At 32.7% G+C, this 27,690-nt stretch overlaps 1 protein-coding gene across 2 annotated transcripts; it reads left to right on the forward strand.

Moving 5' to 3' along the window:
- Nucleotides 1-4,705: 4,705 nt before the first annotated feature.
- On the forward strand, nt 4,706-27,456 carry LOC149791919 (homeobox protein Hox-B4-like). 2 transcript variants are annotated; one of them, XM_089970432.1, is made up of 2 exons: nt 4,706-6,320; nt 25,043-27,456. In XM_089970432.1, the coding sequence occupies exons 1-2, from the start codon at nt 5,804-5,806 to the stop codon at nt 25,369-25,371; spliced, it is 846 nt and encodes a 281-aa protein (XP_089826558.1). In that variant the 5' UTR covers nt 4,706-5,803; the 3' UTR covers nt 25,372-27,456. The 2 variants fall into 2 exon arrangements, with proteins under 2 accessions (XP_089826558.1, XP_089826557.1); XM_089970431.1 differs by having other exon boundaries at nt 4,715-6,320; nt 25,040-27,456.
- The last annotated feature ends 234 nt before the right edge of the window (nt 27,457-27,690 follow it).

A 27,690-nucleotide genomic window follows, 5' to 3' on the forward strand; every position in this document is an offset into this window, starting at 1 on the left:
CGTTGACAACACAAGTGTTGTATAATAAAAAAAGGGGCATCAGTCATCCACAGAAAAGTGGTTTGCAACCCTCTTTGACATGAAGAGTCTCCAGTTAAAGTAGATTCATTGAATTAGATCAAGGCTGTCGCGATAATAGAGCACGAATATAAATGATATAATTTTTTGAATGTTGTAATTTGAGAGAATGGATTATTCAAAATTATACCACGTTCATGTACTTTTGGACTTTGTAAAATCAATCATGTTTATAATTATCATTAATACATAACCATCTCCTTGTAATAAAATAGTATAGGCCGATAAGAGGAGACATTGAGTCACAAAAGTCAAGCTCTAATTACCAAACGTCTTTTTCACCTTTCCTTTGTTTCCTTTATGCTACATAAAAACTCAGTCTTGATAATTGTCTTATTAAGAAAATAGCAATAGTATATTGAGAACACCAAGGTAGATAATCTTGCTTAATGTTCAAAACACCAAGGTGGATAATCTTGCTTAATGTTCCAAACACCTATGTGGATAATCTTGCTTAATGTTCAACACCAAGGTGGATAATCTTACTTAATGTTCATATCACCAAGGTGGATAATCTTGCTTAATGTTCAAAACACCAAGGTGAATAATCTTCAAAATATCAATATGAGTAATATTGCTTTTGACTTTTACATTTGTTGCACAGTTATCGTCTGAATATGCACAGTCAACAGCAGTAGCAACAACAAACGAATAATAATAATAATAATAATAATAATAATAATGATAATAATAATAATAATAATAATAATAATAATAATAATAATAATAATAATATAACAACAACAACAATAATAATAATAATAATAATAATAAAAATAATAGTAATAATAATAATAATAAATAACAATAATAAAAATAAAAATATAAAATACTAGCGGTGGTAGAATTAGTAGTAGAAGAAGCAGTGGTTGAAGTAGTAGTAGCAGTACTAGTAGTTGTAGTAGTATTAGTACTTAGTAGTAGTATTTGTATTAGGTGTTGTTTAAGTAGTAGTTCTTGCAGCAGCAGCAGCAAGCGTAGCAGTAACAGTAGCACGTGTAAAACCATCGCTATCAGAAATGGTAGTATCACGCAGTAGTAATATTAGTAGTAGAAGCGACATTTCCAGTAGTACGTGCATTTGTAGTGGCAACGGTAGTAGGCGCGGTAGTAGTAGCAGTAGTATAGTAGTAATATTAGTAGCAGTAATAGTGGTGATGGTGGTGGTTGTAGTAGTAGCAGTAGTAGCAAAAGTAATTGTACTATTAATAATAGCAGTCGCATTAGTAGTAAAGGTAACTACAGCATTTTGCTAATCGCTGAGAAATGACCATCGATTGACTTCGTTGTGAGATGTGAGTCGTAATGTCTTGACAAGGGCCCCAAGTGGCCGAGTTGTCTAAAGCGCTCTCCGTTACGGATCACTGCCATCTCACATCTGTCTGCGTGGGTTCGAGTCTCGGAATCGGCCAATGTGGGTATGTGAAAAAGCTTGCCAGTAGCCTCTCGAGGGTCGGTGGTTCTTTCCCGGGATTTCCCGGATTCTTCCTCCGCCATTAGTACTGGCCGCCATGTATAGCCTATCGTGTGCTGAAAAACAACAACAACAACAACAACAAATGTCTCGACAACCTTGTTTAGCAACGATATTAGCAGAAGCAGCAATAGCCGCATTCTCAGTAGCAACAACAACAACGGTACGACCGGTAGTTGTATCACCAATAGTAGTAGTAATGTCAGCACTCATGGAACACCACGTGAATTTTTTCAAGGGGTGTACGATTGATTTACAATCAATTTGGAGATAGCAAAGCCACAATCAACTCAATATATTTATACAACAAACAATGGAATTACCACCCACCCCATGCCCACTGCAGAAGTAGTAGTAGTAGCAATGGTCATTATTATCAACAGTATTAACAGCAAAGTTAGTTGAATTGGAGTCGGTATATTCTTATTCTGTTTAATTTTGATTCATTTATGTGTCAATCATGTCTCCACAATTTCCACAGGTTCCAATTCCAAAAAATTTAAATATTTTTATGTGACGCGTCAGTCTCATTGATATGATGTCTGTCTTATATTTGTATTACGAAATCTTCATTTTACAACTCAATCATATATCAGTTTGGAAATTATTCCACCGAATCAGTGAAAGAAACAAGCATATATCTTCTTATAAACACGAATTTTAACTCCTGCGTTATGAAAGAGCAATGAATATAGGACAAGTTAGTAACAAAGAATAGTAAAGACAAATTATCTTCTCTACCGCGAATAATTACTACTAATCCTATCGAAAACGCTTTTCAGTCTGTCTTTAATCTAGGAGAGAGAGAGAGAGAGAGAGAGGGAGAGAGAGATTGTTGTTACATATCTCTTTGTGCCAAGAGAAAGCCTTATAATTATCAAATACCTCGGAATTAATTTCCTGTAAAAAGGGAAAATTCCTTCTTGGCAGTTTTTCACTAACCAGGAGCTAAAGGTTTAGCTTCTCTCAATTTTTCAAATATAAAGTGAAAGCTGTGAGTCATTTTCTGACATACTGTAGGTGGTGCCAGCTTGTACATGAGCTACACTTTAATTTTTTTATTATCCAAAAAACACGACTTGGTTTATAATTAAACAGAAATGATATTACAGAAGTAATTTTTACTTTTGAAATCATAAATTATAGTAGTCTGTGTGTGTAACAGGATTTTCTTTTGATTAATTTAAATTAGCTTTAGCAGGAAAGTGTAAATAAAGAGTCTAATTCGTCAAATCTCATGTCTTTTGTAAACTATTAGCGCATCCAACAAACATTATTTTTGCTGAAACTTTCAATCAGAAACAAGTTATCAGTGTTAATATTTGAACAAGTATATCACACGTATATATATATATATATATATATATATATATATATATATATATATATATATATATATATATATATATATATATATATATATATATATATATATATATATATATGTGTGTGTGTGTGTGTATTACTACTACTGCTACTACTACTACTACTACTAATAATAATAATAATAATTGTCAACATTATTTTTGTGAGTATTATTATCTTTATTATTTGAAATAGTAGTAACTCTATTATTATTATTGTTGTTGTTATTATTATTATTAATATTAATAGTATTATTATTATTAGTAGTAGTAGTAGTAGTAATAGTAATATTATTATTATCATTATTGTTATAGCAGTGGTGGTAGTAGAAGTATATGTCATCGCATTTATTTTCGAATATTTCCATCTACTTTCACTACCGTAGAACATTTAAAATTTCTTTTGTTATCTCCTGTGGAAAAACTTACAACAAATTGTAGCAAGGAAATTTTAAGCTGTTCCTATAATCTCTTCTTTAAGGAAGACAGACAGACAGACGTAACTGATGAAAATTTTGTGGACACAACTTAAAAGACAGGACTAGGATTATGTAAATTACAAGGGGATTTATTCGTTCTTGTGCAAATGAATAGAACTGATGTCAAAATAGCATAATTTCATGATCCTTCAATTAGCCGTGAATCGATCATTCTTTTCTGTAACTTAATCATGACAGTACTTAAAAAACAGTTAGAGTTTCCTGTTTTTTGTTAGAATGTTTACTTTCTTATAAGTTAAGTTCTTCATAAAAGTCATGTAACTCTTTTTGTAACGTGTTTTATCATATGCGTGCGCGCGCGCGCGCGCGTGTGTGTGTGTGTGTGTGTGTGTGTGTGTGTGGTGTGTGATCTGTGTACAATCATCCATTTTCTTTCTTCGTCTCTAGTTTTCGTCCACAATTTGTAAATTTTAACTTTAGATCTCCAGTGGCTGATGAAATAAAGAGACATTATTATAACGGTGGATTGCTATCAGCAACATGAGAGAATAAGGAGATATCAAAGCCGTTTGAAATATTAAATATTAGGACACTAAAAAATGTAAGCAGCTTGCAATTGTATTGTTACGAGTATTTCTTCCCAAAATTTTAGGATACGTGTTGGAAATATAACATTATTATTATTATTATTATTATTATTATTATTATTATTATTATTATCATTATTATTAAAATGATTTTTTTTTTTTTTTGGAAGAGATGTGAATGAAATTTTAAATTGTTTAGTTTTCTTTTAATTACAAAGCTGGTGGAAAAATCAATATATAAACGTTATTACCATCAATGTTGCTACTAATCCTAGGGGCCCAGGGAATCCAGTGGTCCTAGGGGCCCGAAGAATCGAGTGGTCTAGAGCGCTCGCCTTTACCGATCACTGACATCTCACCTCTGTTTGACTGGGTTCGAGTATCAGTCTCACCCAACGTGAACAAGTGAGCTTCTCGTGGATCGGTTGTTTTTCCGTGTTCTTCCTCCAATAGTTGCACTTTCCGCTATGTATAGCCTATCGTGCGCTGAAAAGTGGCTTTAAAAGCCCAACAAACACATAAGCTACTTCTACTACTAATACTACTATTACTACTACTATTACTACTACTAGTAATAATAATAATGATAATAATAATAGCGAGAACACTTTATTTTCATTCTATACAATATGTTACAAATGAAGATTTGGCTGGAGAATAGTTATAAATGTTTAATTACTGATGGAGGACATGTGTGTTATGAACGACTTATGTCAAATATGATGAAAATGTTATTTTAGTAGAAACTAGTTCGCCTGACAAGTTTTTACGTTCTGAAGAAAATTATTTATCCTATTTCAATGAGACAAATAAATACATGAATTAATATTAAACGGTTTGATGTCGTTGATAGCTAAGGAAAAGCATGACATAATTTATCATGGAAGAATCGAAATATTTCTGGCTATCAATTTTATGGCACAAACTTATAATAACGTGCAATTGTATAAATAATTTACGTTATGAAAAAAAAAATCTTCTACTTGCAAATATATCTTTATCAAATGATGAAAAAAGACGGGAGTCGAAGGGTCGTGCAAGAAATCTACTGAGAAAATTCTTGTTAAAAAATACAGCAACTATAAATGCATCGGTAAAAATAAAACATGCACTTTTTGCCATAGTTTCAGATAAAATGTACTAAAAGCACAGTACATTTCACATAAGTCTTTAATGTCTCTGTTAAATTTATACAATAAAGGTTTGTTTCATGTATATTATCTTCATGATAATAATTAATTTAAGACTACTGTTAAACGAGTAATGCGAAATGTAATCTATAGACAAAATATATCGATTTTTGTTGTGACAAAGTCTAGTATCGCAAATCCACGACAAACATACCAACTGTATGGGTAACGTCAATGAAACGTCCGGTAGAAGAAAAAAATCACTTAGTCAATATATCATTAACGAATAGCAAGTCAATGAAGATAATCAAGTATATCTGTCTCCGTTTATGGCATTGTTAGCACACTTTCCTTGTCAAACACGTTGATATATTTATAGAAGGATTATAGTATCTTTGTCACCATGAGAAGACTTTTTTCGTGACGATTATATCTCTTGATCAAAAACCCTTCGCTCCCTGCCTTAAAGCAAACTGTGAAAAATAGATAGTCATCGAGGCAACGTAATTGTGTAGTAGCGCGAAGAAAAAAAAAAAAGACCGATCTCATTGAATACTCCACTCTAGACTCTTGTCAAAAAATGATGTATGGCGCGGTGCCAAGGCAAAAACTTGCTATTGGTTCGCCACGTCACGTGACACGTAGATATACAAAATGGGGAGGGCACATTTGAGTGCAATTCGGAAACAACTAGGTCTGGATTTATTTACAAGCAATTCCACCAAAATTAATGATCATGAGCTCCTTCTTGATGAACCCAGGGCCTTATTCCGAGCCCAAATTTCCTCCGACAGATGAATATTCACATACAAACTATCTTCCAACACAGGCAACGGATTATTACAGACACAATGTTTCGCATTACGGATATGGCACAGATTATCAACGAAGGTATGAAATGGAGGAAAAATATTCTCCCAACACTCAGCCACATTATAATAGTTGTGGTAGTAGCAGTGACAATACGTTGAAACAATTACCTCAACCAAATGCTGGACAGAACGCGGGACAAAAATCTACACCGTCCCCACCGATAGCGCACGAAAAGGGACAAAATACAAGTAAGAGAGTTAATGGATATCATTCTCAAAACGGACCCATATCCCCAGATGATTCTGCCCCCAGTCCCGGGTCTGTTTCATCCGCCGAGAGTGAAGAATCCCAATCATCATCGTGTGCACAGCAGCAGAACGGACAACCCATAATATACCCATGGATGCGGAAATCGCAGAATAGTAATAACCCTGGTACGTATTTTATACAGTGTTAATTCATTCCGGATATCTCAGCCATTTTAGGATTATGATTAATGCATCCCGAACGATATAGCAAATTATTAGCCACCGAAATCCATTTAAGATAAATGCAATTCAATTCATCATATAATGAAATCGTTATACTGTCATGAACTGGTTACAATTGTGTGAGGTAGACGTAGGTTATTATCACAGACAGAAAATAGTGTCTTTATTTAGATAGATGCATTATTTATGTAAATGTAAAGTGACACGCGTTTCATCGTCGTATACAAACCTATTGATGTGGACTTGCCCGTATACAAAAATATACCTAGTTTCCATATGAAACTGGACTTACGATGTACATAATTTACGGGGGTGGGGGTGGGGTATTTTACACAGGATTCTAACTGGAATCTATTTGAACAATAACAGAACAGCATATACAATTGCGAAAAGATGTAAGATGTTTACTTAAAATAATACATAATTAAGATACGACTTATATAAGATGCATACTTTTAACGAATTTTTCCATGTTTACCACTGATGGCAAAATATGAGTCCAATATGAATTTGAATATCTAGTTTATGATTATTTAAGTGTACGTAACATGCCTGCTGGAGGACCGCATTACCATAAAATGAAATCCGACACAGGTAATTCTTGAGGCAACATAATTAATGTTGAATTTCCCTATTTAAGAGAATCAAACGTAGATGAATTAACTCTTGACATACAAAACGATGATTATAATTATCATTTATGCAATGTATGACATGCCCAGTAGAATTTTCTTTCTCCATCAGATTGTTTCTAGTTAAGCTTAGAACTCGTGCATAATTCCTGAACGACAGGTTCAAGTGGTAACTGTACAAACTTTGTCAATGAAACATTTATATTTTGATATCACTTTCAAATTTCTCTCTCTCTCTCTCTCTCTCTCTCTCTCTCTCTCTCTCTCTCTCTCTCCTTTCAAATTCTTCTCTCTTTCTCTCTCTTTCTCTCTCTCTCTCTCTTTTGCTAGAACAGAAATTATACCGTTAGAACACACCTTAAACCTCAAACTGGCGACGCAGATCCAGGTTCAAAACACTAGTGTTATTGTTCTGGAACGACTGCGTAGAACAAGGTCATACACAATGACCTGCCTTGCTTACAGCTTTTCGCTGTGATGTCAGCCGTGTTGTTTCTATGTATTTATATTGAAAACGAACTTGACATAATGACGAGACACAAAGTAATAATACGTTTACCCAATAACACGCTTGCATATGATTATTTTGTTTCACATTTTTTTCTTCACGAAAATTAAATTGAAGCTGCACTGACTAGTGACGTGTATATAAGTGTCTTGGGGAGGTGGGTGTTGGAGAAGTTGAAAACAAATCCTAAAAAAATGAAATGAAGGAATAGTTTTCTAAATGTTATATGCAGTATATTCGCTGAAAGTTTCTTATATTTATATTGCTAAAATTGGGTATAATGTATTTTATTTATTTATTTATTTATTTATTTATCGATCTATTTATTTATTTAATTATTTATTTATTTCTTCTTCTCGTTATTATTATTATTATTATTAGTAGTAGTAGTAGTAGTAGTAATAGTAGTAGTAGCAGTAGTAGTAGTAGCAGCAATAGTAGTAGTAGAAGTAGTAGTAGTAGACTACTATTAATTATAATACTAATATAACAGCTACTACTACGATTGATACTACACATTATTTATGTGTGTTCCAAAGATATGAATATATCTTTCTCTTTTTTCCATAATATATCGTATTTCTGTCAACGTAAATTTTGAGCTTACTAGGGAAGAAAAGGAAAGACATTTTTCCATGAACTATTTATTCAACATTCAACAAGTCATGATATCATGATCACAAAATAGCTATCATTCGTGATCATTTTAGAAAAGACGATAAACAATACAACATTTGTTTTTCAATTTTTAGTAACTCATAATACACCATAACAAGGTTATGAGATTTTATACACAAATGGTCACGTGATGAAAAAAAAGCAGAAGAAGTATTAATTTTTGTTCTGATCCCAAGCGCAAAATACAGAAATTTGGATTTTACAGATCAGGGCTAATTGCTTACATTTGCGTAATAAATATAGTACAATATGGACATACATCTTGTGATAAACTGGTCAGCCAGGTGTCAGGATAATGTGACTGGTTTGGACATGATTCTACATGTATGCGGCATGATGCCCCAGTGCTAGACATCACTACAAACTGCCAGACTGCAGACATCGTAGCGATATAACTGGAAAATTGTTAAAGCTACGTTAAAAATACAAATCACACACACACACACACACACAGACACACACACACCTAGGGTGATCGACTTAAACTTTCTAAAAATATTTGGACCATTTAAACGATAAGTATTTAATCATTATCAAATTTGTCGAGTTTCTGTTGTTATTATTATTATTATTATTATTATTATTATTATTATTATTATCGTTATCTTTTTATAAAAAATATTTGATTTTTTTCTTTCTTAAAGAACTTATTTTTTTAAGACCTGAGAGTTCCATAAATTAATATCACATAACATGGTAATTAAGTTGATGAGAAGAAAGGAAGAAAAGAAAAAGATATCCCAAGATCAAATGTTTTCTATTACGCTTAAATTAAACGCATATTATCTCTATAATTCAAAAAGATAAAACTCAATTCACCTTCCACTATTTGAAGTCACCTAAAATGTTTATACTTGCGAGCATTCTACTTGGAGAAAGAAATTTGTATTGCAAAGTTATCTGGCAGCCCATTCGAAATGTACACTGTAAATTGATGATATTTGTTTGACAATAATGTTACCATGGTTTCTAAACATATCATTATTTTAAATGGCTTTGTGTTTGAAAGACTTTTCTAGATATTGTACAAAATCAAATGTTATTAAATAATATGATTTGCGAATAGTCTTGGTACGATAATATCTTATGCTACACCTTGATTGAGATAAATATAAAATTTTACGAACTTGCAAACATCATCATCACCGACGCGATATTAAGAATAAGTTTGCAAATACTTACCGTTTTATGTAAATAAAATAAATTACCAAGAAAAACAACAACTGTTAAAATTCTGAAATGCAGATGAGATGAAATATTTTTTGTCGTCCAGTTATCTTATTAAAACTGAAACCCATGAATTCCAAATTGGCTCGTGTACTAACTGGATAATTGTACTGTAAGAATGATTATATTGATAATGAAACCTTCAATTGATGATAAGGAATGTCTTAGATGAATCCAGTGAGAAATGTTTTTCAAATGGCACATCACGTGATATAGGGTTATTCATAGTCATGTATGTCATTTTTATCACATTTAATTTTAACGTTCTGAAGCAAATCAAATTGCATTTGTTCCTCTAAATTATGTATTAAATAATTAAAGATCGCTTTTTTAAGGGATATGAATATGTCTGAACAAGTAAACTTAGTATAAGTACCTTAGCTTCGGTCAGTAATGAGTTTATAGGTTCATACAATTTCATACTCACCTCATACAGTCAGGGTCTGTGATTGTGCAATAAAACGATGTGATATAAAAGTATTTCGTGCTTGAAACCTCATAACTCTGTTTTTATATATTTTATTTTTTACTTTTGAATTATTAACAGTGCTGATTTAAAAATAAAGTATAGTGAAAAATAAATAACAACAGAGTTATTTCCTGTGAAATTCGTATTTATCTTTAATCATCTGGAGAGACATGATTGAACTGATAAAAAAATTAATTTTTCAAGTCATATATATTGAACGAACAAATTAAGGAAAAATAAAATTTTGAGTAAATAATATAAATGTAAAAACGTGGATATTGTATGTTCAACATTTATTGCTTAACCTTTTTTGTGGATATTTAAGAAAAGATCTCAGTGGGTAGATACATACTCTTTCTACAACTGCATTCATTAAAATGGATTATGATTATTAACTAATAAAATAATCCGATTACGCATGCTGAACTTAGTTGCAATTATATTCACTCATGTATATATAATCATCAACCAATATGCTGAATAAGTATGCTAAAACGACGATACAGTCCTATGAGGATACGATTTTAACTCAATATCATGTATCCTCATTCAGAAGGGTATGATGAATACGTGGAAGTACTATCAAATAAAAGCGTAGAAGATGATGATGATACTACTACGACTACTACTACTACTAATATAATAATTTATGTATTTATATTATATTATATTATATTATATTATATTATATTATATTATATTATATTATATTATATTATATTATATTGCGAGGTCCGTGTAATAGTAATATTATTGCTTTAGCTTCACGCTATTGATTGATAGTTGGGACCTGTGAAAATGTCTAGACTCATAGCCGCGTGCATTTTAATTACTCTCTGATGTGAAGAAAACATTGCTATAATAAGTTAGGCTTACGATCTTGCTATTTTGCAATGCATGTAAACTCCTTCTTAAAGAGTACGTCCGCTTATTTTTCTATACTGAAATTCTCATTACATGGGTTTCTGTTTTTTCTTTAAAATAATTTCTCTCCATTCTGCACAGATATCATTTGGGAGAAATAAACTGGTCTGACCTGAAAATTACATATATTAGAGTTTGCTTTTTTGGGATTTTATTTTGCTAGCACTTGTATTATAATTTAATCCAAGAAACGCAAGAGCTAAAGGATTATATAGTTGTGAAAATTCTTTCTTCACATAAAATAAGATAAATTTTACTTCAGTCTAAATTCCCTTATAAGACGAGTCCAACTGCAAACTGCATATTAGTTATTATTCCTCATATGGGACTGCCTCATGTTAATTGTTTGACTATTGCATTGTAGCCCTAAAATTAAAGATTACATTAGAAAATTATATGGAATCGTTTTATAAGAAATAAATATTTGCAATATATGTTATTCAGCGGAGAATTGTAAAAACTGGTTTCAAACAAATGTGCTTATTTGGGGCAGTAATAGAACAATAAATTCGTAATTAATAAAACATTTAGCCATTGAAGTATGTGTACATTTCCAAGGACTTTCTAATCACGATTCAGTATTTTCACTTGCTTGCTTAGTTATTGTTTAAAACTGTATTGTCTTTTTATGCATTCTACATTACTAGTTAATCACAATATGAAAGTGTCTATATCCTTTCAGCTTAATTCTACTCGTAGATCGTATGAACTATTTGATTTGGGTTGCTAATCCAGTAACTTGATTTGGTTCTATATTTACGTGAATGAACCGATGTTATATTCAGTCCAGGCATTTGCAGTAGTCAATAATACTATATAAAAACCTTTAATATTTACTTCTTTTAATTGGGGACTATTATCTCAACCACATAAATACCCTTGGGTATATTTAGCAATCGAATTGTGAAGTATAATGGCCCATACAAATCAATTACACATTCGCATTGGCGTTGTAGATGTGGTATAGGACAACTGTGAACTTCAGCCAATCCGTAAATCAAGCACACCAGATTGGGAATAATGACCTTTGAAAGATTTTCTTGTAGCATGTAATGGCTCCTCTTCGGTGGACGTTTGTTTTTCACGATCTTTTTTGCATCTAAGGTTGTTATGTGAAAGAAAGGACTACTGCATTGTTCACATATTTCATCCCGATAACACTAGCTACGGTCATGCATGTCCGTTAGATTTGAACGGAACTTGCTTGACAAAGTCAGTTTTACAGAATAGTTATGCAACGATTTCCTCCCAACTGTCCTAAAGAAACTTTTGATCCTTAACCTTTTCCATTTCTTTTAGATTTAGATGGATTTACGATTGCGCTTCCGTTAGTTCTAAAGTTAGCCTCCGAAATAAGGCTTTATTTCCTCATTGCAAATCTGGCCGACAGAGGCTGCGCTTTCTTTTGAACATCAACCCTTATAAATTCGGTTTGATCTTAGAGAAATGTTTACAATCTCAACTCAAAAGGCTAATTGCTCTGTTGTTTCCTTGGTGACTTATGCTTTATTTGGAAGAACGAGACTCCTGTTAACAAACATCTGGATGGTTTTAGAATGATAATGCAATATCGACATCTCCAACGGGTTTGAAATAACTTTGGATCATAACAACAGGTTTAATTTGTCTGTAATTATAGATAGATCTATGCCCATGGCTCTTGTTATATTATGCATCGATGAAATACTTTTTATTGTAGTACTCGTACTTGTAAGCAAAATGATGTCACAACACCCTTGCTATGTGAATACAAACGAAGAGTTTATAGAAACAATGATAACGAATAGGCATACCTTATTCTACAAACAATAAACATTCTCTCTCTCTCTCTCTCTGCCTCTGTCTCTCTCTGTCTCCCTCTGTCTCTCTGTCTGTCTGTCTCTACCTCTGTCTCCCTCTCTCTCTGTCTCTCTGCCTCTGTCTCTCTCTCTGTCTCTGTCTCCCTCTGTCTCTCTCTGTCTCTGTCTCCCTCTGTCTCTGTCTTTCTCTACCTCTGTCTCCCTCTCTCTCTGTCTCCCCTCTCTGCCTCTTGTCTTTCTCTACCTCTTTTTCTCTCTCTCTCTGTCTCTCTCTGTCTCTGATATGTCTGTCTGTCTGTCTGTCTCTCTCTCTCTCTCTCTCTCTCCCTCTCTCTCTCTCTCTCTCTCTCTCTCTCTCTCTCTCTCTCTCTATATATATATATATATATATATATATATATATATATATATATATATATATATATATATATATATATATATATATATAATATAATATAGTAAAATATAATATAATATAATTTTTAAGAGGCGGTTCGTATTAATAACATCTTCCTCTGTCAAATAACCGCCATTATTGAACATTGTTGACAAATAACAGTACAGTCATCATCATCATCATCATCATCATCATCATCATCATCATCATCACTGTTATCTTGCATTCATGCACACCACGTACAAAAATGACCAGTTAAGTAACCAATCCGGTGGCCTAAGTGTTTAAAGCGTCCGCCTCGGATGCGGGAAGTCATGGGTTTGAACTCTGACCGAGTCATTACAGGGACTTATAAAAAGCTTCTAGCAGCTGCCTCGCTTGGCGCTCAGCATTAAGAGGTTAGTGTTAGGAATGGTCAGACTGGTGTCAGAATAATGTGCCTGGGTGGGACATCATTCTACGTGTCTGCTGCATGATGCCCCAGGGCTAGACATCACTATTAACTGCCAGATTGCAGACATCGTAGTGATATGACTGAAAACGTCTTAAAGCTACGTTAAAATCCAAATATCACCCCACCCCACCCCACCCCACTCCAACCACACCCACATCCCACACCCCATCCACCCCACACACCAGTTGACCCCGTGACGCAATTTTCAACTACTCCCATATGGACCCTTAAAAATTTGGTTTGGTTTTCGTGAGGCATCGCTCCGCGGATATCAATCTTGCTCTGAAAAATGGCGTTAAACCCCAAAACAACAACATTTACAGGGATCGCAACCTATTGTAATTTCACATGAACTTTGCATCTTATAACACCCTCTTATGCCTTTTCTTGATTTTGTATGAATTTACTATTGTGGGGTTCACCTCTTGTAGGTTCTTTAGGAATTCGGTCTCAACTTCACAGTCTCAAACGCAATTATGTTTCTATCAGCCTGTGTTGCCCAATGATCTACTCTAATGAAACGGAAAGAATACTGTGATTTAATTTGTTTTCAAATTTTACTTGTTCAATCGCTGAAAGTGTTCGAATACAATTTTGTTTGCTTTCCTATAGTTGTGGAATGATATTTCACTTCTCTTGCGCCGTTTTCTCGCAGAAGCTCGTAGATGGTTTAGATCTGAACCTTTCGAAAATTGGTTACATATTCTGAATCTAACACACTAAGGGAGGTGTATCTTTTATCTCTGCAGTGTCTTGTGGTCTGATGTATTGGCAAGAAAAAATCATTATCATGACTAGCGAGATGAGATAGACGAACGACAATAATTATGTAATATTTCTTCCGAAATTTTAGACCTTCTCAAACTTTTCTGCATGATTTTGGTTAATTTGGGCGGCTGAATGATTGCTGCTCCGTGTCTTACATTTTCCTTAAAAGGCAACACTTTCCGTAAAAACGGGTCATTTGAAATCTTGTTTGATTATAGGGAAATATTTACAAAACCACAATCCCTGAGTGACTCATTTTTCTTATATTTTTTTTGGTTGGTAACAAATGCTCTGCTTACATTAACGACTTCAGCATGCAACGAAAACGAGGAACACAATTTTATCGTATTTACTAACACTGCCGTACATGCAATGCATAGTAACTCGGCTTTCTATTGTTGTAAGCTCCAAAATGACGAATAGGTACACTCAAATACAGCACTGCATTGCAAACCTCCTTTGCAGCATATTTCAAGCTATGTTGTAGCACATTAACACTGTATATATATATATATATATATATATATATATATATATATATATATATATATATATATATATATATATATATATATATATATATATATATATATATATACTTACAAAATTGTTAAGTACAGTTAACAATATGCAGAGAAACAAATCCGGATAATCAAAGCTTTTGAAGAATATGAGCTAGAGCGATAAGTAAAAGATTTGCAACCGAAATTAAAATATAACTTATACAATGTTTTATTTCATCTACTCAGGTCACGAATGTCGTAACGGTCGTAGTAGTAAATAGGGTGTTGTAATGAATAGCATTAAATTCATGTCACAACATGGTATTGCTAACAATAAAAAAATAATACAAAACTTTACATAATTCACACTATATAATCAGAGCTTCCTTGCATTAGAGTTTATTAAACAATATCAAATATGTGATATTATATACATAGTGATTACAAAGATTTTTACCTGTATACACCTTTCATTTCATTAAATATGAATCATACAGATGCAAATATGTGTGTGTGTGTGTGTGTGTGTGATTTGGATTTTTAACCTAGCTTTAAACAATTGTTCAGTCATATCGCTACGATGTCTGCAGCATGACAGTTTATAGTGATGGCTTGATACATTTTTGTTTTCATATATGTTTGTTTGTTGATGAGGCATTATTTGTTAAGGATAGAGTGCGAAACTAAATCCATCCAAATCAACATTGTTCAAAAAGATTTTACATAGTCAAACCATCTATGGGCGCCCGAAAGAGGGAGGATAGTAGATGTTTTGGCTTACATCCTTAAATTTCAATAGCTGAGCACTACATGTTTGCCGCCCCCTCCCCCGCACAAAATGTGTATACCCCTGAAACCATGGGTAAATATTATTATGATACCGTTATTATATACTCAAGTCTTTCTGAAGCTCAACTTTTGCAATTATATATATATATATATATATATATATATATATATATATATATATATATATATATATATATATATATATATATATATGTATATGTATATATATATATATATATATATATATATATATATATATATATATATATATATATGATTGAAAAGTTATAGTCAAATTACATTTTTACTTAAAGATTTTGCATACACATCTGGACTGAGCTTTATCAATAATTTAAAGAAAATAATTTATTCACCTGACAAATGAAAAATGAAAGGAATAACGGCAGAAATACCATGGGATATATATATATATATATATATATATATATATATATATATATATATATATATATATATATATATATATATGCAGTTATTTCATTAAAATCTTAACAGAGAAAAAAAGTTATAGACTTTTAAGGCCTCAGAGATTTCTTATTCAGAAAACTGAATTTTGATGAATTGGAAATAATAATCACAACCCCTTCCCTCAATCTTCGGATCGTTGAATTTATAATTTGGTAGGTATATGTTTTTTTTTTCATTATTCAACTGCAATGAAATGTAAGATGTCGAATGGTTATATCATTCAGTATGAACAACGCCTGCCGGTTTGACTTGTACACATATAATTTAAATGACGATCATAAACATTATCAAATAATGGTATATTGTTCATTGATATTGATATCTTTGAAAGTAATGTTTATAAATGAAACCTTTCACTACAGTTAAGCTGCCTCTGTGCATTTTTCCCCACTAAAATTAAAATATTGTATTCAAAATGTTTCAAGGACAATATTCACTTCGATGACAAAAAGTTATCCAATACAACTTTTTGCGCGAAATCTAGCATTTACTGACTTGCTTTATCTATTTATAGATGTGCTACACGAGCACGATTCACTCGCTGAGTCTGTTGCAAAGACACACATATTGGATTATGAGAAGTCAAAAGCTATAAAGCAATTACTCTCTTTACTTCTTTAAAGTACAGAAAAACACCATAGTGAAACCGATATGTGATTTGCTTGTATGGAAAAAGGTAAAATTACTCAATTTGATCATGGCAAGCAACGAGAGAATCCATTGTATGGGCTGAATTACTCTGCATACAAGGTTCTCCATAGCACGCTTCACTGATCACTATATTGCATTATAAGCACGCTTACTACTTTGTAAAAATGTTTTAAATGTATATTTTTCATGTAAAGTGCAGTCGAGTACCTCCGTGATTTATCAAACTGATAGCACCAGCTAGACAATTTATTTTCTAAAAACAATTTTCTGAAGTATTTCCCTATGCTTTATACAATTTATAAAAAAACCACAAGCTGTCTTTTTTAATTTTCTCTTCAAGTTCGAATTATATCAATAATTTCACGTTTTTGATCATTTTCAAGAAATTCAGTTCTGATTTGTTACAAAAATTATCAGAATGGTTTGTCTTATCTTTACTGACAAATTTACATACAAAGACATAAAACTGTTACAAAGCAGCTCCATCGCTTGGCGCTCAGCATTAAAAGGTCAGTGTTTGGACTGGTCGGCCTGGTGTCAGGATAATGTGACTGGGAGGGAAACGATGCTACATGTCTGCTGCATGATGCCCCAGTGCTAGACATCACTATAAAATGCCACACTGCAGACATCATAGCGATATGACTGATTTTTTTAAACTAAAGATACGTTAAAAATCCAAATCACACGCACACACACACACACACACACACACACACACACACATACAAATATGGCCATGTCATTTTAAAATATAGAACATTACAAGCATTTTCATCAGAATTGATTATTTTACAACTCTCGCTATCCATGTTTCGTGGTTATCAGTTATTCGGAAGCGACAAAAGAAGATTTAAAGTCTGTGAAGCACGCCAACAGCCTAAGAGAGAAAGAAGAAAAGGCCGATTTGGAATAAGACAACCAAGAGAAGGTGGTTATTGCCACATAGTACAGCCGATTGACAAACAAGACCCACAAGGTCGTTACAGCACTGTGAATGAAGAGTGACATACTGTATACCATATTGTTTGTCGTACAATCTCGATTGCAATGTCAGCAATATCTCCATCCACTACTTCTTCCTCAAATTGTCCTTCTTTGTTTCTTATACTTTGATTGCATAAACCTGCATTGTCTTCAAAAAACCATTGTTAAAGGAGATAAGATCTAGTGTAGGTTTTGTAGCATTGTCCTTTCTGTGAAGGAACCGATGATTAATACTATCTCACAGTTACGTAAACAAGTACATATTCTTCAAGATATGTAAACACTGGATACACGTATATTAATGATGTCTCCTTGACATCGCTATCACAAATGTTCAGTAAATTTGTTAGCAAGTGCAAATAAGTATGTCCTAGAACACGGTCATGGATAGCATACATGTATTTATAGCTGAAGTGCATGCACATATTTGTTTATATTCTATTGTATATATATATATATATATATATATATATATATATACAGACACACACACACACAGATTTCATGTCAAAGTAAGCTAGTAAATTTGGACTATTGTTCTCGAGTCAATATTTGTGATGCGCGATTTCGCAAAGTTTTAGATTTAATTATTTCATAACGTGCACCTAGGTAACATTATTTTTATTGTTTTGCAAAACGTAAATTGGATTTTCATTGACATTCTGTCAAAACATAAAATGGAGAAGGTAATTATAATTTCGATTGTTCTTTCAAAGACTCCAAATAACAAATATAATTTTGACATCCCTTCCTTTTATCTCGTTTTATGCATGCTTATTTATGAGGATAAGTTAAACAACTATGAATGATGATTCAAATGCATGCCTGTACAAGCAAAATCAACGAGTCTTTTGTTCGTTGGAGCTGGAAACCTTTATAAAACATCAAGCAAAATGTTACCGACTGTGCGTTCTTTATATTAAAAAAAATCCGTCCTATCACAAAACTAAAACTTCTGTTCTCCGTCAGATCAGTCTTTATTCATATATATTTTTGGGCCTTCTGACATTGACACGACTATGCACTTTCTGTCAAGCTTCAAGTTACAATGATGTCAAACAGCAGTACATGATTATTGCACCGAACAAACCCTTTCTGTCACCACTAGTAAATAAAGATTACCTTTCTCTTCGTAGGTGATATTGTTCTGCATTGACTTTATAAATATCACAAATTAAATGTAAAATATCACAAATTAAATGTAAAATGTGATCGTAATTGAGTTTCATGTATACAAAGCACACGTTAAAGACAATTTGTTTGATAAAGATTTACACGAGCGACAGCAGGCTAGAAATTGCAGCTGCTGCAAATGATTAAATTGCAAAACGCCTAAAGGCACACTGACCATGAAATGCTTGTGCCTGACATTTTCGCTATAGTTTTAATGTTCAAACGTTGGTTCGTATATTCTGATAGGTCGATAGGCGGTACTGATAGAAACAAGTTTTAACGAATTAAAATAATCATAAAACTTTTTAATTATTTTACACACTCTTCTAGATAATTCCTTGGCCTTGTGCGAGAAGGTACACACTCTTCTAGATAATTCCTTGGCCTTGTGCGAGAAGGCTTAAAAAAATATTGTTAGGCATTTGCGTAACCAATCAGGTAATTACCTACAGATTTGTTCACATCCAAATTCACAAGGAAATTAAATTGTGCTTACTTAATCTTGTCTTTTTCTCAAATTATACAAATTAGTCCATGTCGCTCGCAGACTTAGGTTTCAAATGACAAAATGTGGCAATGAAAAAATTAAAATGTCTGCGAAATGCCATACATACTTGTGAAATAAGTTGATTTGAATTTAAAATGTAAAATTATTAACATAGGGAAGAACTGTTACCTAATATATTTAGTTTCATTTTGGGCTTGTGGATAGTCCATCCTTTACTAAGTGTAGTGTTCAATATAAGAAGGGCATAATTGTCAACCAATTTAATAATAATGCATTCATTGTATCATACTTCAGCTAAGTTTTGCTTAACCTTTTGTACATAGTAAAATGGTTAAATTAAGTTAGTTAACTATTATTCCCATCACATATCAAATAAAAACAGCCTTTTGGGTTTCATCATGTACATTTCGGCATATCGACACAAATTTGCTATTTAGTGAAGGACAACTGGAGAAAAATACCTTTCTCAGGGACAAGCTTAGGTTACCTACTCAGGCTGGTTAGAACACGCACCTTTTCCGCCACGCCTCTGAAACACAAACCACTGAGCCATAGCGGCCCCAAAAACAAACAGCTTTATAAATCAGTTACAAAATTGTATGTAACAATTGGTAGGTCAACAGATGTCACACAGTAACAACTTCAGTCATGTCATCTCATTTTCATTTCCCTCACTGATTCATTCTAAACACTTGTCTCAATGCTTGTATTTTCCTTGTCTCAATATCTATCAAGCACACGTAATAGAAAATACATACTTACACCTTGCATTTAAGCTTTTCATACGGTTAAAATAACGTCTTTTGTTTGTTTTTCCTTTCGACTTTTACAACTTACGAGGTTTCCCATTCCAATACCAGAGTGCCGTGCTCAATTGGTTACTGAAGCGTGTGTGCATATGTAATGTGATAAGGTCGTTTCCTAGACAAAATCAATATTTGTTATAAAGCGGGCTTTCTGGGAAATGGATGTCGCTTTTAAGTCAATCGATGTTTTATTGGGTGTTTGGAGCCTCACAAATCTTTTAACCGTATAACCATGCAGTGGCGATTTTTCATTGAAAATTGTGCGGACAAGACAACACATGACCATTTGTATTCTTCAACAATTAGTCTTCTATGCTGTACGAAGCTAAACAAATATTTTATTGTGCTTGTTTGCATTGTTTGTCAGACATTATTTACGTCCTTGTGTTCATATTAACATTCTGTAAATAAATGCAAATATTTTAACATAAATACGAATTAGTCAACGGAGAGAGAACGCATACTTCAAGAACCAATATTTATTGAAAATCCATATTTGTTATAGAAATGGCATATCAGTTGCACTCCGCATGGATTAATTAGCTTTTTCAGTTCGGAGTATTTAGCTGTAAATGCTTGGAGGTACTGTTTCAACCTGATGTAGCGAAAGTGATAAAAATAATTGACGAAGCCGCCACATACAAGAAAGATATTAGTGTTTATTTTCATTTGAAAGATCATAATGCCACATTCTATTACTATATGATTTTAAGTAATGCTCGAAAACGAGGCATTTGAAACTCTAGAAGATTTGCAACAGTGAGAACGAAACCTTGATTTAGTTTTATGCCTTGTCACATGTCACCTGTTTTCGAGGTTAAATGCATTGCGCAAAGTTCGTGCGAATACTATACGTAAGAACGAAAACAGATTAATGATGTCAATCATATGTGTATTTTATACCCATTTCATCAAAACTTTTTTATCATGTGGTTTATTTCACACACACACACACACATGTATTTGTTATACGTCAGTACATGTGGGACGTCAAAAACATTTTTAAAACTAGTTAATATGGGAACACCCTCTTAGGCTGTGTCGGAAGTTCAACGTTACTTTCCTAGAAAATGACTCAGTTAGACTGCGGCTAATAAATGATATGTGTACACGTTATGAACGTTTAACATATATCCATTCAGCTTAATATACCCTTAGGACACCGTGCCAGGTTTTGTGATTTTCAGACATCCAGAGCTATATGAGGACTAAATAATTATAAATATAAAACCTGAACCTAGTACTTGATCCGAGATAGAATTCAACATAAACCTGTATATTAAGAAACACCAAATTATATGCATTTGAGTGAGATTGTTTTGTACACACCCTGTGACATAGGACAGTTTTCTTTTCATTCCATCTAGTATTGAGATTGTTTTGTACACACCCTGTGACACAGGACAGCTTTCTTTTCATTCCATCTAGCATTACCATCACTTCAAGTCTATACTAAAAGTCTAGAATTACTTGACAATAATCAATGAGAAACAACCATAAGGTAAAAATGGAATGCATAAATGAAAAAAATGATAGTGTAAATTCCACTTTCCACTACAAATAGTGGTGTTTGGGACACTCCACAGTGGTGTCTGGGACACTCCATAGGTGTGGTCATCCTGCATAGATTACATGTATACAATACAAAATCGGAAGATTCGACGTCATATGGTTTAAATTATGTCACACACGAAAATGGGGACAAACGAAAATACATAAATGATAACGTTTTTATATATAATGATGTACTTGTGCGTTTTTTAGACACAGCGATGAGAAATGTTTTTTAGTTTTTTTGTTCTAAAGAAATGTTTAAATACAATTAAACAAGAGATACAAGGACAGCCTATATGCCCATGTCCCATTATAACGTCAAACGATATATGGACAACGAAATAAAGGTTGTGTAAGGTATGAGGTACACACGTATACATCGTAAATGCTATAAAACCTTTAGCATGTCAGTATTAGACAGAATATTATGGTCTGTATATGTGATGTTCACATTATAATGAATGGAATAATTTTGCGATTTTAAAAACATTGAGATTACCATTAAAACTTTGATTTCAGGCAATCCGTAACATAGACAATTGTGTACTTTATTCACCTGTTACTAAATACTGCACACAAGAACGTGAAAGAGAGCAAATATGCAAACAGACGAACCCGGATCTGGACATAGATGTAGAAAATACACTCTTGAAACATGTATTTAACAGTGTACATGTGGATCCGTCAAAGGCAAGCATGTAAACAAGACGCCCCTCGCACGCCCTGTCACGATTAATGTCTTGTGCGTCCAACATACATTAAGGTAATTGTCATGTCACAGGACAAACGTGTTGAAGGGCAAACATTTATGACAATTGTCATATTATTCTACGTCAAACATCTGTTGTGCTGTCCAAGTAAAACATTCGGTCGAATTTACGCATCATTTTACGTGATATTAAAAATTCTGCGTCTTTCCAAAAGTTGAAAAAGAACGATAGAAAAAATCCCAAACAAAGTAAAATAAAACGTAAATAAAACAGCAAGGGAAATGCAATACTGTGCTACCGAAGCGAATATTCTGTCTTCCACTTAGACTAATATAAACTGATACAACATTATTCTGTTAGCAATATATAACAAATGAAGTGAGACATTCTGCGATGTCAGACAAGTGTAGCTATAACGTTGTGTACCTATTAATTTCTCATGCAACATATGTACATTACAATATTCTTAATTTTCTCTGATGCATCCAAAAGGAACATCCTAGAAAAATACCTGGAATTTAAAATTTGCATATTTTGAATCGAACTCAACTTCGTGCTTGTGTGTCATAATAGAGTTATTGTTATCACAGTAATTGGATGAATTGTCATTACTAATAGGGAAGTAAGTAATAGTTAAAAACTGTTGAAAGAATACTATATATATCCAATATTCAAATGCTGTAGGAATAGCATAAAGGTTACATTTACACGTATCTCATATGTAGCGAAGACTTTGTAAAGTCTACAAGAGTCCTTTGGCACATCTAGTCGGATGTACATTCTACATAAGCTTGCCAATTTAGGAAACTATTCATCTCCTATAGGAAAGAAACCACACAGTAGTTACAAATGGTTTTAATAATTGTTCCTTATTCCGAAACAACAGCAACAAGTTGCTTTTGTAATATAAAAATTGTTTAATTCTGAAATATGAAAGGTGAAAAAGTTGATTATTTTATATCGTTGGCAATATTTGCTCATTATATACCAGTTTTTGAACCAGAGTACATAAATACTTGCGCAATACATTAAACATTATTCATTTAAATGCATAACATTATTGCCTGTACTTATTGATAGTGTTTGAAAATGAGATGGTACAGAATTTAGAGACAATGCAGCGTAGGAAACATTTAAGTTGTATTGGGGCCTTGATATTTGTTTATTATTATTTCTTAAACATAGATGCAAACTGTATAAACAAAATGTATACAAAACGAATTAAACCTTAGTTGTTCTGTTTAAACATAGGCTTCAGTCATAACAATTGTGTGATATTAAGTTCAATTGAATAATTATATAAAAATGATAATATCATTAAAGGTACTTTTCAGTGCTTGACAGAATCAATTATTGCATCAGTTATATGGTATTAGCACGTGTCTGATTTCAAGCTTAAAAACGATATTATAAACAAATGCAATTCATCATTGAAAAGCTATCATTAATTGCTGTGTTGCCATCATACTCTATTTTGGGACCCTACTGGTGAGAAATTGCATTACCAATCATTCCAATTAATTGATTTCCGGAAGTGGAAATGTGGCTCATTCCTGTAACAAGTACCCATGAGGCAAAGTGCACGAGGAAGTAAATCAGTTTGGATCAGTTTCAGACATTTGTACTAAAAGTGCAAACATTACCTGACAAAAACATCTTAAATTCTCTCCAAGCAGTTTGATTCAAATTCCGGTGTGGGTCTAGTACTGAACATGTTGACTGAAATGTAGGTTGCATCATGCACCACGCTGACTTTGGTCAGACATGATATAAAAAGTTGAAAATCTCATTTCTTCTCGACAAAAAGAGCAAAGATTGAACCCGTGTTATTTGTAAATTTAATTTGTTATGTACATACTTTGGACGAATATAGACATATAAACTCCGTTAATATTGCCATTCCTGTATTTGTCAATTTTGACAAAGCCTTAGGAGCTTGAGACGTTAAATAACTTTAATAGAATTGCAATATCTTTATATTGTTGTACTTCATGCTTATACCTATTTTGGTATGATTTGTGTGCAATTCTATTTTTGTCTCTACAATTTTATAACTTTACGTTTACGGTGCCTTAAGTAGTAAATACATGCAAAAAACCACCTTTATGTACTATACATTTTAATTTACTATTTTATTTTACAAGTTTATGCTTATATTATGCAGTCGAAATAATATATTTATAATAACGTTCTTTAATATTCTTAAATTACAATTAATTATTATAACACGGCATTCTAGACAAACTGTAGAACGGTCTCACAATCTCCAATATTTTAAAATTAAATAATTCAGTTGGTAATGACCACAAAGGTGAGAATACACCCAAGTTATCGAAACTTAAAGAGTGATGACGAATTATATATACGACGTACTTGTAAGTTGTTCGTTTATTATTGGAGACCTTTGACAACAGATTTGTTATGAATGCTTTTCGAAAAATCTCTTGCATCCATTTAACGTTTTTCAAGCTGCTGAGTCATTTTGTTTTTCTAAATACATATCAATTTAAAACAAAATAAGAGCAAATACTCGCAGTATTTAGCATAGTACGTTGAACTAGTACCATTGAAAGAAGTACATGTAAGTCTAAGGTATGAATTCATTTTTTAAAAATACATGTTTATGCTTTTATTAGCAGGCAGTGGAAACAGTATACTATCAGAGACCAAGAGGAACAGGACGGCATATACACGGCATCAGATACTGGAGCTTGAAAAGGAATTTCATTTCAACCGTTACCTGACGCGGAGGAGAAGAATTGAGATTGCTCATACTCTTTGTTTGTCAGAGCGCCAAATCAAAATCTGGTTTCAAAATAGACGCATGAAATGGAAGAAAGAACACAAGTTACCCAACACTAAGACGCGACTGATGGACCCAACAAACATGACTGGATTCGACCCCACCTTGAGCATGATGCACATGGGACACCCGATGGTTCATCATCCAGAGTTGACCCCAATATAGTTTTCAAAAGGATATTATATCCAGAATGTAACCATACTCAGATCTCATGACAAAAATACATTATTGGCCCATAATAAATTTAAGCATGGCTTTGTGTTCGTAGAAGTGTTAAAATCAACGTACGGTATTCTTGTTTATCTTCAAGCCAGAATATATTGGTCCTAATGATTCACTTACACTTCGGTGAAGTTCACTGATATATAAGATTTCATGAATGAAATGTTCATGGCTGAATAAAGAATGTCCTGTTCTCAGAGTTCTTGGGGTGTGCACAGGTACTGCATTCACTGACTTATGATATCCGTCGCAAAATTTCTGATCTACAATAAGATACTGTGTCATTCATGTTCCTTGCAAATCCTTTGAGTTGAATCGGAGGACACGAAATCCGCAAAACGAGAAAAAGGTCGACCTAAGTGATTTTAGTGTTGACTCATCTTTTTGTAAGCATTTATAATCCGGCTATGACACCAAAGACACTGTCTTTTTCTTCATATTAATGGAGTATTACAGTGGTTCTTTTCACTGAGAATCGATATTCGATTTCATGCTGTGTTCCGTCAGGGTATATATCTATTGTTTGTACTTTTAGCGTATTTAAATTATACATAATCTATTTACAAAAGTCTCCATGAAAATCCCATTGTGTTTTGTATATATATATATATATATGTTGGACTTAATAATTTGTTTGTCATAATGCCGTCGTCTTGTACGGGTTAGCAGAGAGTTGCAGATTCAATTCTAGGTTCTGTGCTATTGTCAGAAAGCAATGTAACCTAGTGCTATTTAATTAGGTGCTAGTCATATTTCACTTTAAATAAACATGATAAACACACACACACACACACACACACACACACACACACACACAATCCCATGATCTAGGATCAAAATAGAAATATGTTGTGAATGACAAGAGTACATTTTCTATAACAATTGTCGGTCTTGTTCGTTTCATTTACAAACGTTTTGTCAATGTTGTCCTTGTTGTTCTGATAAAGGGAATTATATTTGACAAGGCAAAGTAAGGAGAACTCAAATTTATTTTTAAGTAACAAGTTCTGATTTCACCTATTTGAAATGTATACCGCATTTCGTTTTGTCATTCCGTCTATAATATATATGTCGGTAATTACACTGGCTGGTCAGTTCGATGACAGACTGCACACTACTAACCATTTCTTTTGAATAGCCTGCAAAAACGAAATACCCAGGCAGTCTCTGTGAATTTATGTGATTTACAGTGAAGTGGAACAAATGCATATGCAACCTACCAACAACCCATCGTTAGAATTTCAGACATCTAGTTACTAGATAAAAAAAGCAATTTCACACTTGCTAAAACATTTTACATTGTCATAAAACATACTTTAAAATGTTGAATACTATATATTTCCTACCTAATTATTTTTTAATGGGCTCTTTTCAGAAAGAAAATAAAATTTCAAAACCAATTTTATATGTACTTGATTCATTGCTTCTAAAGAGGATAACATATCAAGGGATCATGTGTAAAGACTATGTGAGAGATTGTTCTTTTAACTAAATTAACCACTGCATGTGTATAGTTAATATTACACGTATAACACTGGTTTAAAGATCAAGTTGGTAAGCTAAATTAAAGAATAAAGCTAACCGAAGATTTGCTTGGCATTGCCTATCTAATATAAAGGATTTATCTTTTTCTAAATTGAGGGAAAGGATGCAAATTCTTTAATCTTTAAAACGCATATATTTTATCTCTTTTTTTTCCTCTTTGCGTTTTAGAAATCAAGACAGGTTTCTTGAAGTTGAATAACAGGGTCTATGCTCTGATAAAGATAACACTTTTTAACTGATGGAAATAAATAAAAAAAACAAGTTTAAGAAATTAATCTAATAGCATTTTAAAAAAAGTGTCGCCATAATGCTATGTATTCTTTTTACATTTTTTAATCATGCCAAACATCCATTTATATCAACCAATATTTATATCCAATATGTCGATACCAAAGATAATATTGATTGTAACGACTGCAGTCAAGAGAAGTAATCGTTGTACATGTTCTAGTAATTACCAAATAAAGCATACGTTTAATCTTTGCTGAAGTCTCACTTCGTTTCCTTTATTCAGTTTTGAAATTTGGACCAATTGATGCAAATATGTGAGCCTCAGGACCATTATCATATTTAAACATGTAATCTACCTGTCTATCTTTCCATTTATTTTGTTTTGCTTTAAAAAAAATAATATTCGTGTTCTAAGGTGCATAATGTATGATGATGTTTGATAGTAGATTATGTAATAAATAAAGTAACAATAATGCAAAGCAAGAT

The sequence above is a fragment of the Sinohyriopsis cumingii genome, chromosome 9, assembly GCF_028554795.1.
Source record: "Sinohyriopsis cumingii isolate HCF-2022 chromosome 9, ASM2855479v2, whole genome shotgun sequence".
NCBI lineage: Eukaryota > Metazoa > Mollusca > Bivalvia > Unionida > Unionidae > Sinohyriopsis > Sinohyriopsis cumingii.

Bases quoted from the DNA above. Each gene is read 5' to 3' on its own strand.
- LOC149791919 (XM_089970431.1), top strand. From the start codon at position 5,804: ATGATCATGAGCTCCTTCTTGATGAACCCAGGGCCTTATTCCGAGCCC. The intron at 6,321-25,039 runs GTACGTATTTTA...TGCTTTTATTAG, and splicing joins GCAGAATAGTAATAACCCTG to CAGGCAGTGGAAACAGTATA.